The 13,785-nt window shown below is 40.5% G+C and overlaps 1 protein-coding gene across 4 annotated transcripts; it reads left to right on the plus strand.

Annotated features, from left to right (window-relative positions):
- Nucleotides 1–667: 667 nt before the first annotated feature.
- Nucleotides 668–12,460, plus strand: heg1 (heart development protein with EGF-like domains 1). 4 transcript variants are annotated; one of them, XM_084908387.1, is made up of 14 exons: nucleotides 668–1,165; nucleotides 5,377–6,436; nucleotides 6,712–7,214; nucleotides 8,032–8,145; nucleotides 8,339–8,467; nucleotides 8,578–8,657; nucleotides 8,752–8,807; nucleotides 9,135–9,310; nucleotides 9,750–9,884; nucleotides 10,134–10,176; nucleotides 10,261–10,298; nucleotides 10,443–10,530; nucleotides 10,975–11,152; nucleotides 11,281–12,460. In XM_084908387.1, the coding sequence occupies exons 1-14, from the start codon at nucleotides 892–894 to the stop codon at nucleotides 11,422–11,424; spliced, it is 3,018 nt and encodes a 1,005-aa protein (XP_084764513.1). In that variant the 5' UTR covers nucleotides 668–891; the 3' UTR covers nucleotides 11,425–12,460. The 4 variants fall into 4 exon arrangements, with proteins under 4 accessions (XP_084764513.1, XP_084764514.1, XP_084764515.1 ...); XM_084908388.1 differs by having other exon boundaries at nucleotides 8,581–8,657; XM_084908389.1 differs by having other exon boundaries at nucleotides 669–1,165; nucleotides 9,150–9,310.
- The last annotated feature ends 1,325 nt before the right edge of the window (nucleotides 12,461–13,785 follow it).

The following is a 13,785-nucleotide window of genomic DNA, read 5'->3' on the forward strand; positions in this document are numbered from 1 at the left end:
CCTAAAATAGAAATATTTAATGTCTGGAAAAGTGGAATGTGCTGTGGATATGTATATACAAGCTCATTCTACAGCTTGACAATGACTACAAACATACAGTCTGAGTCACAAAAGAGTAACTAAGCAGTAAACATGAAGACCAAGGATTCTTGCAGCAGATGGACTGACCTACTGAGAGAATTCCACATGATTTTATCACTTTTTTAAAACCTGCTGTGAGAAAAGGGAAAAAACTCTTTTTACTTCACTCCCAACTGGAAAGCCAACATATGAGGGTTTTGAATGATGAAAAGCAAAGTTCTGTGGGGAAATAAATCTCAAGATACGAACTAATAAACAATAAAATAATATTTTAAAAGAGAGCGAGAGAGAGATGGGTATCTTTGTGGTTAAAACTCTATATAACAACAGAAGTGATTTTTACAACTATAGCCTGTGATTACAGGTTATTATCAGCAGGTAATGATAGGCTACCGTAACACTCAGAGTAGAGGGATTATTCGGTGATGTGAGTAACTAACAGCTCTTAAAAACTTCACGTCTTCTGTGGCTTGAAAAGGAAAATATTTATGGGCAAAGCTTCCGACACCTGCAGACAACACAGGCGCTACTGGGCTCAGTAACGGGACTCTCAGTGTGTGTGTGTGTGTGCGGGGAGGAGGAGGAGCCCGGGCTGAGATAACAGGCTGCTGCCTCGGCTCTGTTATCTTCCGCTCCCCGCCGTCTGAGCTGCGGATCTCCTCCGGACCTTTACCAGGATTTATTCATTTCCCATTAAAACTTCACTAAACGCCGAAGCGCTCCTCTCATGGTGTCCCCGGGAGACTCTCCGACATTCACTCGACTTCACGGAAACTATCGGCGACCGTTTTGGGGGGTCTTGAAAAAATCATGGAAACGTGGTTTTTGAATCACGTCCTCGGTTTGTCTCTTCTGGTCCTCCATCTGGGTCTGCCGGGGCCCCTCCGGGCTGGGACCCCCAGTAACAACAGCACGAATGCGGCAACTCCACGACTGGATGACTCGGTGGCCACGGATGAAGTCAGAAGCATGGAAAACAGCGCAACTTCAAATTCATACTCCAGCGAGACTTTAACACCATCACAGAGAAACCTCCTGCTCAGGCACGCTGCAGAAACTCACGCTGCTACTGCTGGAAACTTCGGTAAGAGCTCCGAGTGTGAGGCCTGCAGTGGCAAGTGCTGCACAATGATTGAAAAGATCTCCTTTTCATTTCGGCCTGTTGAAGTGAGGTAACATAAAAGGATCCATAAAAGTTCATTTGAGATCCTCCAACATTATTTTGTAAGTTAGTGGTCTTCTATTATTGACAAGTATGATTTTAAAAGAAAAATGTCTAAACACAACGTTTCCATTTCGGTTATTTGTGACTGTGTTGTGTATTGTTTTATTTTTGAAAATGAAATAATAACACGTGCTTAGTTTCATCGTGCATGTGTGCCAGATTTAGCCAGGTGTGCAGTATTCCAGCCATATGCCTCACTATAACTGTCCCAAAGCCTATTTTCTAATCCCATCCTGAAATGGCTCTTGTAGATGTGTTTATGACCATCAAAACTTTTACACACATGCAAGTTAGATGCTTTTCCCACTTTAAGAAATGGTATTTGGTAAATAGTAAATGGCCTGTATTTGTATAGCGCTTTACTTAGTCCCTATGGACCCCAAAGCACTTTACACTACATTCAGTCATCCACCCATTCAAACACACATTCACACACTTATATTTATATGTATTTTGTGAAATTGTGTTTAGAAAGGCTGCTAAAATTAATTTTCTTAAGCTGCTTTGCCAACGCCAAACAGTATAGAGCTGAAGTAATGTATATCTATTGACTGGTGTTATAACGGTTTAAAAAACAAAAACAATTTTACCACATTTACTTTCATTTCAAGTTCCCTGTTGTGTACAACCACTGGTTCAAAACCCAAAGATCTTGAGATTAGTGTTATCAGGAATGAGGCCCTAAAGCTAATAGTTTGGGGCTCATATTGAACTCCTGGAGCTCCTTCAGACCATTACACAAGTTCAAGTCTCACCAGTGTAGGTAAACAGAGTATTTGCCATGAACTGTGACAGCTTTAAAAATTCACTCGTCACATCTTATCTGCATTCGAACTTGACGTAATACTACAGGTGCCGGCTTCCTGTTTAGCAGGAGGTGTTGAAAGCCGTAACATTTGTTCATCGGCTTATACCCACCTGGACCCGAGCATCCAGTGGTTAAACTGCTGTATGACACTCAAACAATCCTAAACATGCGGTTCGTCTGGACAGGAATGAGAGCATGAGAGCTGAAGCGTGATTCTTTTTGCTTGGCAGAGACGTTACTAATACAGAGGAACCTGCAGTTGAAGTATTTAGAGCATTTGGTGCAAGAAGAGGAGGGAATCCACATCCTAAGCACTCCATGACTACCTTCAGAAGTTTGGATGAAAGAACTGGATTTTGGGTCTGATTTCCTGTGCACAAAGCCAAACATCATCCATCATACTATAAGAAGAAAAGCATGCCTCATAAAATTCCTGAACTATTGCCATACTGACTCAAAGCAATAAAAGATAGAGAAAGGACTTTAACTTCTGATATTTCTACTTTGCAGAGCAGATAACACTCTTATCCCTTAAATGAAGGGTTTAGGCATAACGCTGCTGTGCTGGAAGAACATTTCTTCTCTACCACAGCTGGTTTAAGCTACACTCCTACCAGCGGGAAGAAGGAGGGTTTTGATGCTGGGGCATATGTGAAAATAATATTTAATATCACAGCCAGTATCACGCATAATAATGTACCATAAAACATCTAGTAATGGCTGGACCGATGACTACGTCATTTTATTTTGATAGTTTTGCCCTTAAACTTCAACAAACTTTCAACTTTACTACTAGAAATGCAACTTTTGCTTAATTACTATATAAACTACTATATATAGTGTACAAAGTAAGAATCAGCAATTACACACTGTGTAATAAACACTTAAAAGATTTGTCTCCATGGTAATAGGATACCTCAAATGTTGCACTATAGCGCACGTGCTTCTTTGAATTTAAGAGATATTTTTCATCATTATGTTGATAAAATTCTTGATTCTTAAAGTTGCACACACTTCCATTTTGCAGTATAAATAAAGTTCAGGATTTTCGTAGATGCTGCAAAGGAAAGATGAGGCTGAAATGATTCACTTTCCTCACTTAATGTTTATTCAATGACCCTAGCAAGATCATCTTGGCTGCCCTCTTTGGCCTGCATAATGAGTATAAGCCAGTCTATTCAAAGCACTACTGTGGTGTCATCTGAGGGTCTTTAATATGCAAAATGCATTGCATTTGCTTGAATTAATATGCGAGCCATAGAGCTTCTGAAGTGGAACAGATGTTAAAAGACTGCAGTTTCAACTGTGTTAACAGTTAAGAGATAGATAGTAGCTGAGGATCTGGGAGTGACTGTCATTTGCTGCCAACACCACGTTCCTGTCTGAGTTTTGTTGCCCAGACGGTATCCAGAGAGAGAAAATGAAATAATAAGAGAGACACATGCAGAGGAAGTGAGAGGGAAAAATAGAGTCTGGTGGCCCAGTTCTCCCCCTAGACTCCCAGTGGACTGGCTCTTTAGCTGTTGAACCCTCCCTTTCATTGGTTCTGGATGTTGTCTGCTGGTGGCACTGACACTCATCTCAAGAGTGGTGTTGTTCCAGTCCAGGACAGCAGCCAGATAAGCTGTAAGACAGCACTGCACAAAGATAGGCAAAAAAGACCTCTCTCACTCTTTATCCCTATCTGTCTCACATTTGATGCTTAAGTACTTCTGATGCTTTAACTCTTCTATCCATCTTTGGGATTCAAGTTGAGCAACTCTAAGCTTTTCAGAATCAAAACATTCTCAAATAGGGGGGAAAAAAACCTACCTGCTCCCAAAATAGGCAATCCTTTGAGAGTATTTTCTGCAAGGGAAACAAAGGTTTAACCGCTGCCAAGCAGCAGGCAAAGTCAGTGACAAACATGGAAACCCAGTTCAGCCGTCATCTTATCAAGCAGTTGGTGCTAAAAATAATTTTAAGCCCCCGTGTGTTGGATGTGTAAATAGATAACTGAATGCTGAAATGTTTGACATGTGTTGAACATAAATTATTTACATGTGGCCAGAGGTGCTGGACAAGCTCAGATTATCTTGGATGTTTGGAAACTGTAACCTTGCGAGAATTATTCAAGCTGGAGACTTTGCTGGATGTCATCCCGCCTGCTCTCTGCTGTTAGTTCCTTTCTGTCTCAACTGTCAGCTGTAAAAAGGACATGCCTGGGGAAAAAAAGTGTTTAAAACAACAGTCACTACTTTAAAAGTCATTCTCTTCCCCTTTAGTGGTAGTGTTTTGGGAGTTTTTATGACTTAACAGTTTTCACACGGACTAAAAAAGACTCTGAATATGAGCACACACCCAGATCCACTGTGACAGCTTTCTGCCAGTTCCTTGTGCTCACTCAGCTTTAGGAAGGAAATGGCTGATTCCCAACAGAGACAGTCCCCACCATATTTAGGACTTCAAGCCATTGTTAGAGTAGACAAGTTGGCTGCCAGTTGTTCTCCACCCAAAAGCATTGCCCATGCTGCAAGTGAAATTCTGACAGCATTTTGTCTCTGACTATAGACTGTACAGGCGAGACGGGGATAACACCCTCTGGTGGAGGTAAAGTACAACATATAGGCGAGTACAGCAACACTCTTTTGAGTCTAGTGATGAAGGATGCTGGCATATATTTTTAAAAAAAAAAGATTGCCTTTAAATTTTTAGGTGGCTGCAGCAGTGCAAAGCCAAATTTCATGAAGTTACCAGCTGTATATGGTAGAAAAGGAGAAAGCCAGTGCATATTCATTTCTCAAGAGTTGGCGTATGTGGCACAACAGACTTTATTTTGTCCTGTGACTACCAATAAATCACTACCAGATCATTTAAAACAGGGATGTCAAACTTATTTTACATGGTGGGCTGCATACAGCCCACAAATTTCAATAGTTATTGGTGAAAAAAGAACTTTTTGTCATTTTATTGTCCTAATTTTAACTCTAATAATTAATTACTTTGTTGTTGTATATTGGCTATTGGATAGGTTATAATCAGTAGGAAAAGCTGTAAAACTTGTACAAATACAGTCAAAAGTCCAAGGTTTATGCCAAATTGAAGTCATTCTGGCCCCCAGGCCTTATATTTGACACCCCTGATTTAAAGTAACATTTTAACATGCCTTAACTGGACCTCTTTAATGATAGAAAATCTTTAAAAATGTTCATAACTGATTCAAAAGTGTATGATTTTATATTGGTGAATATTTACTAATGTGATTTTTTTTCTCTATTGCTAGGCACAGACCAGACACAGTCCATTACAGAAACAAGCAGTGGGTCTATAGAGACTGCAAATCCACTGTCTACTGAGCCACTTACCTCCAACTTTGTAACTGCCACTGAGGCCAGCAGCAGCAGCAGCAACAGCGACAGCAACAGCAGGGACTGGAAGGACAGCAGCATCAGCAACAGCAGCGACAGCAACAGCAGGGACTGGAAGGACATGACTTACACAGACAAGACGCCAGGTATCTCTTATGTTGTGTCAGAGGAGGATAGGACCCAGGTGTTTACAGAGGAGGGCCACCTACTCCAAGACAACCCAGACACTACTCTCCAAATGGGGGATGCCACAGCCTCCCACACAGACGTCCTCACCGACAGCACCTACACCACCACCAGCCGAGCTGGGGAGAGGACCTTGCTATCTGTTACCTCCTCCTCCAGCAACACCACCTCATCTGCCTTTACAGAAGACTCCAACTCCCGTCAGCCTCCTTCCACTTGGGGTATTTCTCCTAAGTCGACAGAGACTGAGAACTACACCCACAGTGCCCCGTCCACAGGGATTACTGGAAGGGACGTGACCGACTCATTCAAAGGAGTGTTTTCAGAGACTGGGAGCCCAGCAAGTTCCAGTGGAACCCAGAGTATTACTGGACATCCCAATGCCACCGAACAACAGCACACGTCGACATCAGAAGAGCCGTCCGACTCAACGTCATCTATCAGGGTGACAGAGCCCAGCACTGACCAATCTCAAATGTCATTTTCCTCTACGCCTCCTTTCACCTCACCTGCAGGAGGTCCCACCAATATTTCAGGAACAGAGCAAGGCTTGGGCTCTAGTTCTGGAGCGTCTACAGAGTTTTCAACTGGAGACCACAGTTCTAGCACTCAGAGTGGCACTGAGGGGCTTTCATCGCAGACCAGAGAGGGAAATGTCGACTTGGGTCTGACTGCAGTCCCCTCTACTGTCAGTAGTAGCACGTCTGAAACGAATCAGTCTCTGACAGATATGCCACCACTGGGTACTAACGTCTTCCTCACCACCTCACCTGCCACTGTTACAGAAAGGTATGCTAAAAAAAAAAGAATATTGATGAATATTAATAATAATTTGAAGTTTTTAAAGTCTATACCTTTAAAGAAGGCTTTAAGTGTCTGGAACATTCACAAGCTTGCATCAGTGGCTTTAGTGCCCCCTGCTGGCATGTCAGCCTTCACTTCTGTGAATCCATTTGTACTTAACTCTGGATTTTTGCAGATATTACCCATTACCTGTCTGTGAGGATCAGTAGAAGCAGAACTTGATTTCATTTGACTTGAGGTTTAATTTTTCTCTTCGTCAGATCGCAGATAACAGAAGAAAACCCTACCATATCAACTGCTTTCAGCACCACCACCACCACCACAACCTCCACCGAGGCTATTACCACACCTCCTCTAGTTCCAACTTCATCCGCAAGGTTGACTAGCACCGTGACTAGCTCTCCTCTACAGTCCCCTACCAGTGCCACTGTCCTATACAGTTCGTCCTCCACGGTAGCCTCCACTCTGGCAGCGCAACCGACCCAACGTGTGCCACCCAGGCACACGGAGGGCCCCGTGACTGGGATGTCTGACCCCACTAATGTCACCACCCTGCAGATCGAAACGAGCACGGGAACTAGCAGAGACACCACAGCTCACAGCCAGTCCATCACTACAACCTACACCCACAGTACCCCAACCAAGAGTACGGAAGCTCTGCACACCACTAGGAATCAGACAGACAGAGGTCCTACAGAGCTGGTGGTCACAACACTGCCCCCTGATTTTCAGCACACCAGTCCACCACCATCACCACCTCCAAGTGAGTTAGTCAGCTTCTTTCTCTTCAAATGACGGGACTTATTATTCAGTTTTCAGAGCAGAAATGTGTGTTTATCGTGTTCTTGTATGAGTTGCTCTTCATATTTGCATGTTTTCTTCTTACTATAACTAATAGAGGATTGTGCAATAACGATTCAGCGTATCACAGGTTCTAATATTCCCCAAACACTGTGCTTCCTGGTCATGAACATGACTAATAATCTGAGTAGATGACATTAGCTGATTTCTTGCATGTTGCAATAAAGCAAAAAAGAGTTCAACCTTAATTTATTGACAGATTAATTTACTGAAAATCAGTCTTTACTTTTCTGTGGGGCAGTTAGAGGATTGCAGCAATAAAATAAAAAGTACTCCTGACATAATAATGATGAATACACATAACTTGGACTCTTCTTCACAATGAGATGCTGTTAAATGGATTTGTTCTCTCTTGTCTCAAGAATTTGCTGATGAATTTTCAAGTGATGCACTTGTGTGAAATGCTTTTAACGTGCAGCTCCCAGTGAACGGGTCTGGTATTCTGCACTGATCTTTCTTTCTGATTGGATGAATTCACTACTTGGAACAATGAATCTTTTACAGAAGCAGAAAAATATGGAAATTAGTTGTAGAAGTCTAAAAAAATCATCTATCAAATATAATAGACTTTGTATAACAGAGATAAAACTGCACATAGGAGGATGGATGACAGGTCAGAGTGAAACCGCATGCCCTAAAAGGTCAAACCGAAGCTTTTTTAAGGATGCTATTTTCCCTGATTAATGCTAACACACCCTCTATCCACTCGTACATTTTAGGAAACCCCTGTGTGTCTAACCCTTGTAACAATGAAGGGATGTGTGTGGGTGATGAACCGGATGACTTCAGGTGTAGCTGTCAGCAAGGATGGACGGGACGGACCTGCAACAAGGGTGAGCTCTTCTGCTCTTCTACCCAACAGTTTAAAAACAATATTGGTACTATGTGTGTTTTTCCATGTTTTGTCTTTCAAAATACAAAATGCATGAAATGTTGCATCAACCCCTTTTTAGAGAGTGTGATACGGGTGTAAAAGTTTGGTGAAATCCTTCCCAAATATAATATTGTTACACCTGTGTGTTTTAGATATTGATGAGTGCAAGCAAAAGCAAGAACCCTGCCCCAAAGGCTCCACGTGCGTTAACACGAATGGCTCATTCAGCTGTGAATGCCCGCTGGGCTTTGACCTTGAAGATGGACGCACATGTAGCCAAGGTAATACCGATGTAAAGAAAAAGGACATTAGAGTTTGTTTTTTTCTCCAGTCAAAGTTATTTTCTCAGAGGCCTTTTCAGCCTTTAATTCCCACTTTTTTTCCCCCTTAGTAGCTAAGACATTTCTCTGCACTATCAGTGCCAACGGATCACTACATAACTCTGATATCCAAAGACAGATCATCAAGCTGGTGAGAGGCAGTTCGCGTCACTGCATATTCTGTGCTTCACTAAGCTTACGTGCATTATATCTTATACATGCTCCTGTTTTTGTCTTTCCTGCAGTTCAATGTTTCACTCTCTGACTACCCAGGTTACAGGCGCTCAACAGTGACCAAGCAGTACGTTTTTGCATTGAATTTCTGCACATTTTCTGTATTTTTTGATATATATTTAAAATATGCAATTAAAGAAAGTGGTTGTAATTATTGTTAGTAACCTCAGAAAAAACTAATCTTTCAATTACAATCCTATAAGGTAATGTTTCCAGTGCAAGTCTACTTGTTTCTCAGTTTTTCGTCATTCTACTTCAAAGATCTGCATTTTTGGCATTTCTTCTTCTTTTGATGATGCTAAAACTTAGCTAGTTAAAAGGGATCTCTCTTATCTATTAGAACCTTGTTTTCTTGTTATTTACAACACCAACAAATTCTCCATATTGACCTCAGATCTCCTCCCCATAGAGAGAAGGATGGTGTTAGTGTCATGGTTGCTAACACGTTTTCCATCTCCGCTAATGTGACAACCGCTGAGGTCAACAACAGAATCCAGATGTCTCTCAAAAACTGCAGCTCTGCATTAGCCCACTGCCAGGTGGTCCTGAAATACAAGCTCACTTACCACGGTGAGTGTAATAGCCAGAAATCTCAGTGGAAATCATTAACTGTGTTTGTTTTAATTGATTAAATCGTTTTTCCAACTGCTCTTATTGTAAACTTTATTTAGGGCAGTCTCATTTCAACCACCAGAGGGCAGAATTTAGCCATAAAAACATTTAATGAACTGTGGCGTGATATATTTGTAAAAAGCTTTGCATGTGTATTAGCCAGAAACTTCAAAGCATCATATAACAGCTTCATTTCACAACATGACAATACCGGTAATCGTATAATCATGTCACAGGACACTGGTGCTGTGCCTCTAAATGCTAAAATATACTGTACAAGCTCTGCATGTCAAAATTATTCATTTTTCAATGAAACAAAGGGGAACTATTAACAAAAAGTGTGTTTTATGATTAGATTTTTATAGCTGAGATTAATTCTGTCCGCACTGTGTTCCAGCGGAGAGTCTTTGTGCGGCTCAGAATACCCAGTGTGATAAAGAGCGCTCCAGCTGCACGGACACCAGTGGTATCGTGGACTGCCAGTGCCGTGAGGGATACTACAAACACAATCCTGACGATTTGTCCTGCTTAGGTAAGCCAAAATGCCACATATGCATTTTTGTTTGAGTCACCAACCTGAGAGAAGTCAAATTAAAAAGTTAAATCAAGGAAATTAATGTCTCAAAATATCTCCAGTTTCCCCTAAAATTTGACTGCTACACGTTATATGAGAATTTGACTGAGGAAGCCAAAAATGAATAAAACAGCACTGGCCAGGCCTTTGAAACCTATTTACCAAACGGTGTTGTTTCAAGTCACTGAACAAAATGTCTTGTTTCAGAATGTGGAGATGGCTACAAACTAGAAAATGGCACCTGTGTCCCGTAAGTTTGCTTCCTTTTGTTTCTTGTCAGTACTGTTTTCTGAAAATGTTCAAGGCAACTGAAGGTTCCATTTCTGTATTTCAGATGCATGTTTGGTTTTGGAGGATTCAACTGCGGAAATTGTAAGTGAAGCCCACCGATCGTATTCATCTTAAATAGAATTTCTTATATCTTTAAATGTGCTAAATTTCTTAAGTGTAATTTTGTGTTATTTTTTTTAACTGTAATAAGAATAATATTTAAGGTGTTTCTATTTGCAATTGCAGTTTACAAGCTGATTGCAGTGGTAGTGTCACCTGCAGGGGGCGCCCTGCTCCTCATCCTTGTCATTGCTCTCATTGTCACTTGCTGCAAGTAAGTTTGCTTTATTGTTAATTCAAGAAAGTAAATGTAATGAATATTGCCCGATAATATTATTTTATATTATAAACCCAATCTGTATGTAAAAGATGGGCTTAATGTGGAAGTGCCATAAAATAACGCTCTTATTTCAAAAGGTCTTTCTGCTCAATTTATAACCTCAGCAGGTATATTCTTGATGAATTTATGGTGAAATTCACATGTTTCAAGCCTTATGTACAACATGATGTTTGCTGGCCCCATTTAGAGTCAGAAAAGCACAAAATTCAGGGAATACTAGATCCACATTTGACTCATGACATCTGAGTTTAAAAAAAAAGGAAAAATACTCAAGTAGAGACTTCCATCATGGTGGCTACATCCATCTTTTATATACAGGCTATATTTATAAACAAAAAAACCATCAAGTTTAAGTTTTTTCAATGTGGAATCTTTCAGGAAAGACAAAAATGACATCAACAAGATCATCTTTAAAAGTGGAGACTTGCAGATGTCCCCGTACGCAGACTTCCCTAAAAATAACCGGATATCCATGGAGTGGGGGAGAGAGACAATAGAGATGCAAGAGAACGGCAGCACAAAAAACCTGCTACAGATGACTGATATCTACTACTCTGTAAGGGAACATGTCATTTCTCGCTTCTCACACGTCTCTGTCTCTTGTTTAAGTTAAGGCTTAGTTTCTCTGTGTGTGTGGTTGATGATAAAGTCCTTTTTTTTGGTTTCCTCTGTTATTTCCCTCAGCCTGCCTTGCGTAACTCAGACCTGGACAGAAATGGCCTGTACCCCTTCCCGGGTCTCCCAGGCTCTCGCCATTCATGCATCTACCCAGCCCAGTGGAACCCATCTTTCATCAGTGATGATTCAAGGAGAAGAGACTACTTCTGAGTGGGCCACTGTGAACACGCAAACTATTAGAAACGTACCATTTTTTTCATACTAACAGTTGGGATTTGTCAGGATGGGTTTTCTGTCACTGTGTGCAAACCCTATTTGCACACTAAATACGCGTTTGTGTGTGTCAGCACATTATAAACGTACACATTTTCTCGAGTAAAATGTGTTTCAGTGTTTTTGCATGGCCCATTCATGTTAACGCGTGCATTTTCCACCGTGCTGATGTTGTATTTAATGTGTTTTTCCTGCCTTACATACAACCACCAATACTAATTTGCTCCAGTGTGTAGGTCGGTGATCCATTACAGTTAACATCGTGTCTGCCTCTCTTGCTGCCAGAGTTATGCTGTTGCTGGCTGGTAATGCATTGCAGCTTTGCTTGAACAAAATTGCTTAATGATAAATAAAAGCATTCACGATGTTCCCATTGTGCTCACCTGATATGGGGAAAAACGCAATAAAAAAAATAATGCAGCATCCTTTGGAGGGATAAACCACAAATAAAATGTAGCAAGCAGACATGCAAAAACACAGATAATGTAGTTTCTGTAAGTGAACGTTTAACATGTGTGTGCCAATGCTGTGATCTTCTTATGTAAAGTATTGATTCAACATGACAACAGCAAACCACTGAAGGGTGAACAAAGTTTAGCTTCATGCCAGTAGAAACTTAGGAATGACTTTGTAGTCTGTTGCCAACATTTATTTATTCCTTGTATGTCCAAATCAATGACATGTAGCATAACATCTCGTACATACACACTGACTTTAGAGGGATAAACCTGTGGCTTTAAATAAGTATGTGTGTGTGCCTGTGCGTGTGTATGCGTGTGTATGTTAAAGAATGAAAGTGTGTGAGGAATAATAATCTGTATCGTTACTGTTGTTAAATATTTGAATGTAAAGATGTATCATGATTAGCTATTTCTGTCGTGGATTATTATTTTTATTTGAATATTTTCTAACTTGGTGTTGATTCTGGCGTTTTAGTCAGATGAGCTTATTTAAATAAAAATGTTACAAAGCATTTTCTCTGGGACTCCATTCTTTAAACCTTTAAATCCTATATGTTTGGGATAAATGGCACGCTTTATATTATTCAACTGTAGGTTAATTTCTGTTTCTTATGCTGCCAAAAAGTAATGATCATTGCATCGTTTTAGTACAATATTGTGCCATGAACCAAGAAGAACAAATTAACAATTTAACCTTGAAAGAATATGGGATGATTGGAAATTCAATACTAAAACAGTACATTTAACACTGGCTGGATATTGTCATGCATACCTTCATTTTCACCTTCAAGTCACTGTCCTGTTATTTGCACTAAACTTTTTGGTGCTTAGACCTTTATCATGTAAAACTCAGAAGTTTACATACACTCATTATGGGCATAGATGTCATAATACCTTAAGGTGAAGATCTAACAAGGAGAATTGTAGATTTACGCAAGTTGGGAACGTCTCTTGGAGCCATTTCTAAACAACTGTAAATTCTAAGATAATCAGTTCAAACAACTGTACATAAATACGAGTGTTTTGAATGTGTCTCCACTTTGCCAAGGTCTGGTAGACTGTCAGCCTCAAATGATTTTCAGGAACCACCAATGCTTAACCCTGCCACGAAATGCTGGAACACCAATGTCACTGTCCGCAGCAAGTGATTTTTCACCATGGACAAAAGGGTGGCGACCAAGAAAGTAACCCTTGCTCCAAAACTGACACTTTCAAATTTGACTGAAACTGCGTCTAAATTCAGATAAAAAGTGAGATTACTGTACTCAGCCCCCAAAACTGTGTCAAACCAGATACCTTGGATGACACGACCTTGGCCCCCAGTAACAATGTGAGGAATCCTGGAGTTATTTTTGACCAGAATACAGTTCAATGTGCATATTAAACAAATATGTAGGACTGCTTTCTTGCATTTGTGCAATATCTCCAAAATTAGAAACATCCTGAATCAGAGTGATGCTGAAAAATTGGTTCATGCATTTATTACTTCTAAGCTAGACTGCTATGGACCATTATTATTGGGCTGTTCTAAAAGCCTTCAGTTCGTCCAAAATGTGTACAGAAAGGGTACTGGAAAGAGAACATATTTCTCCCAGTTTGGGTTCAGAGACAAAAATTTGCTCTACTTTTAAGGTTAGGCTTAAGACTTTTCTTTTTGCTGAAGCATATAGTTACAGTTGGATCAGGTTACCCTGAATCCCCCTTTAGTTACGCTGCAGTAGGCCTAGACTGCTTGGGGGAGTGAGTGTTTCCTCTTAATTCACCTTTTTCTTTCACTATGTGTTTATAAACCACTCTGCATTTATTCATTAGTTATTATTAATTAATTTGCATACAG

This window comes from Perissodus microlepis, chromosome 16, assembly GCF_051167445.1.
Source record: "Perissodus microlepis isolate ML-2025 ecotype Zambia chromosome 16, ASM5116744v1, whole genome shotgun sequence".
Lineage (NCBI taxonomy): Eukaryota > Metazoa > Chordata > Actinopteri > Cichliformes > Cichlidae > Perissodus > Perissodus microlepis.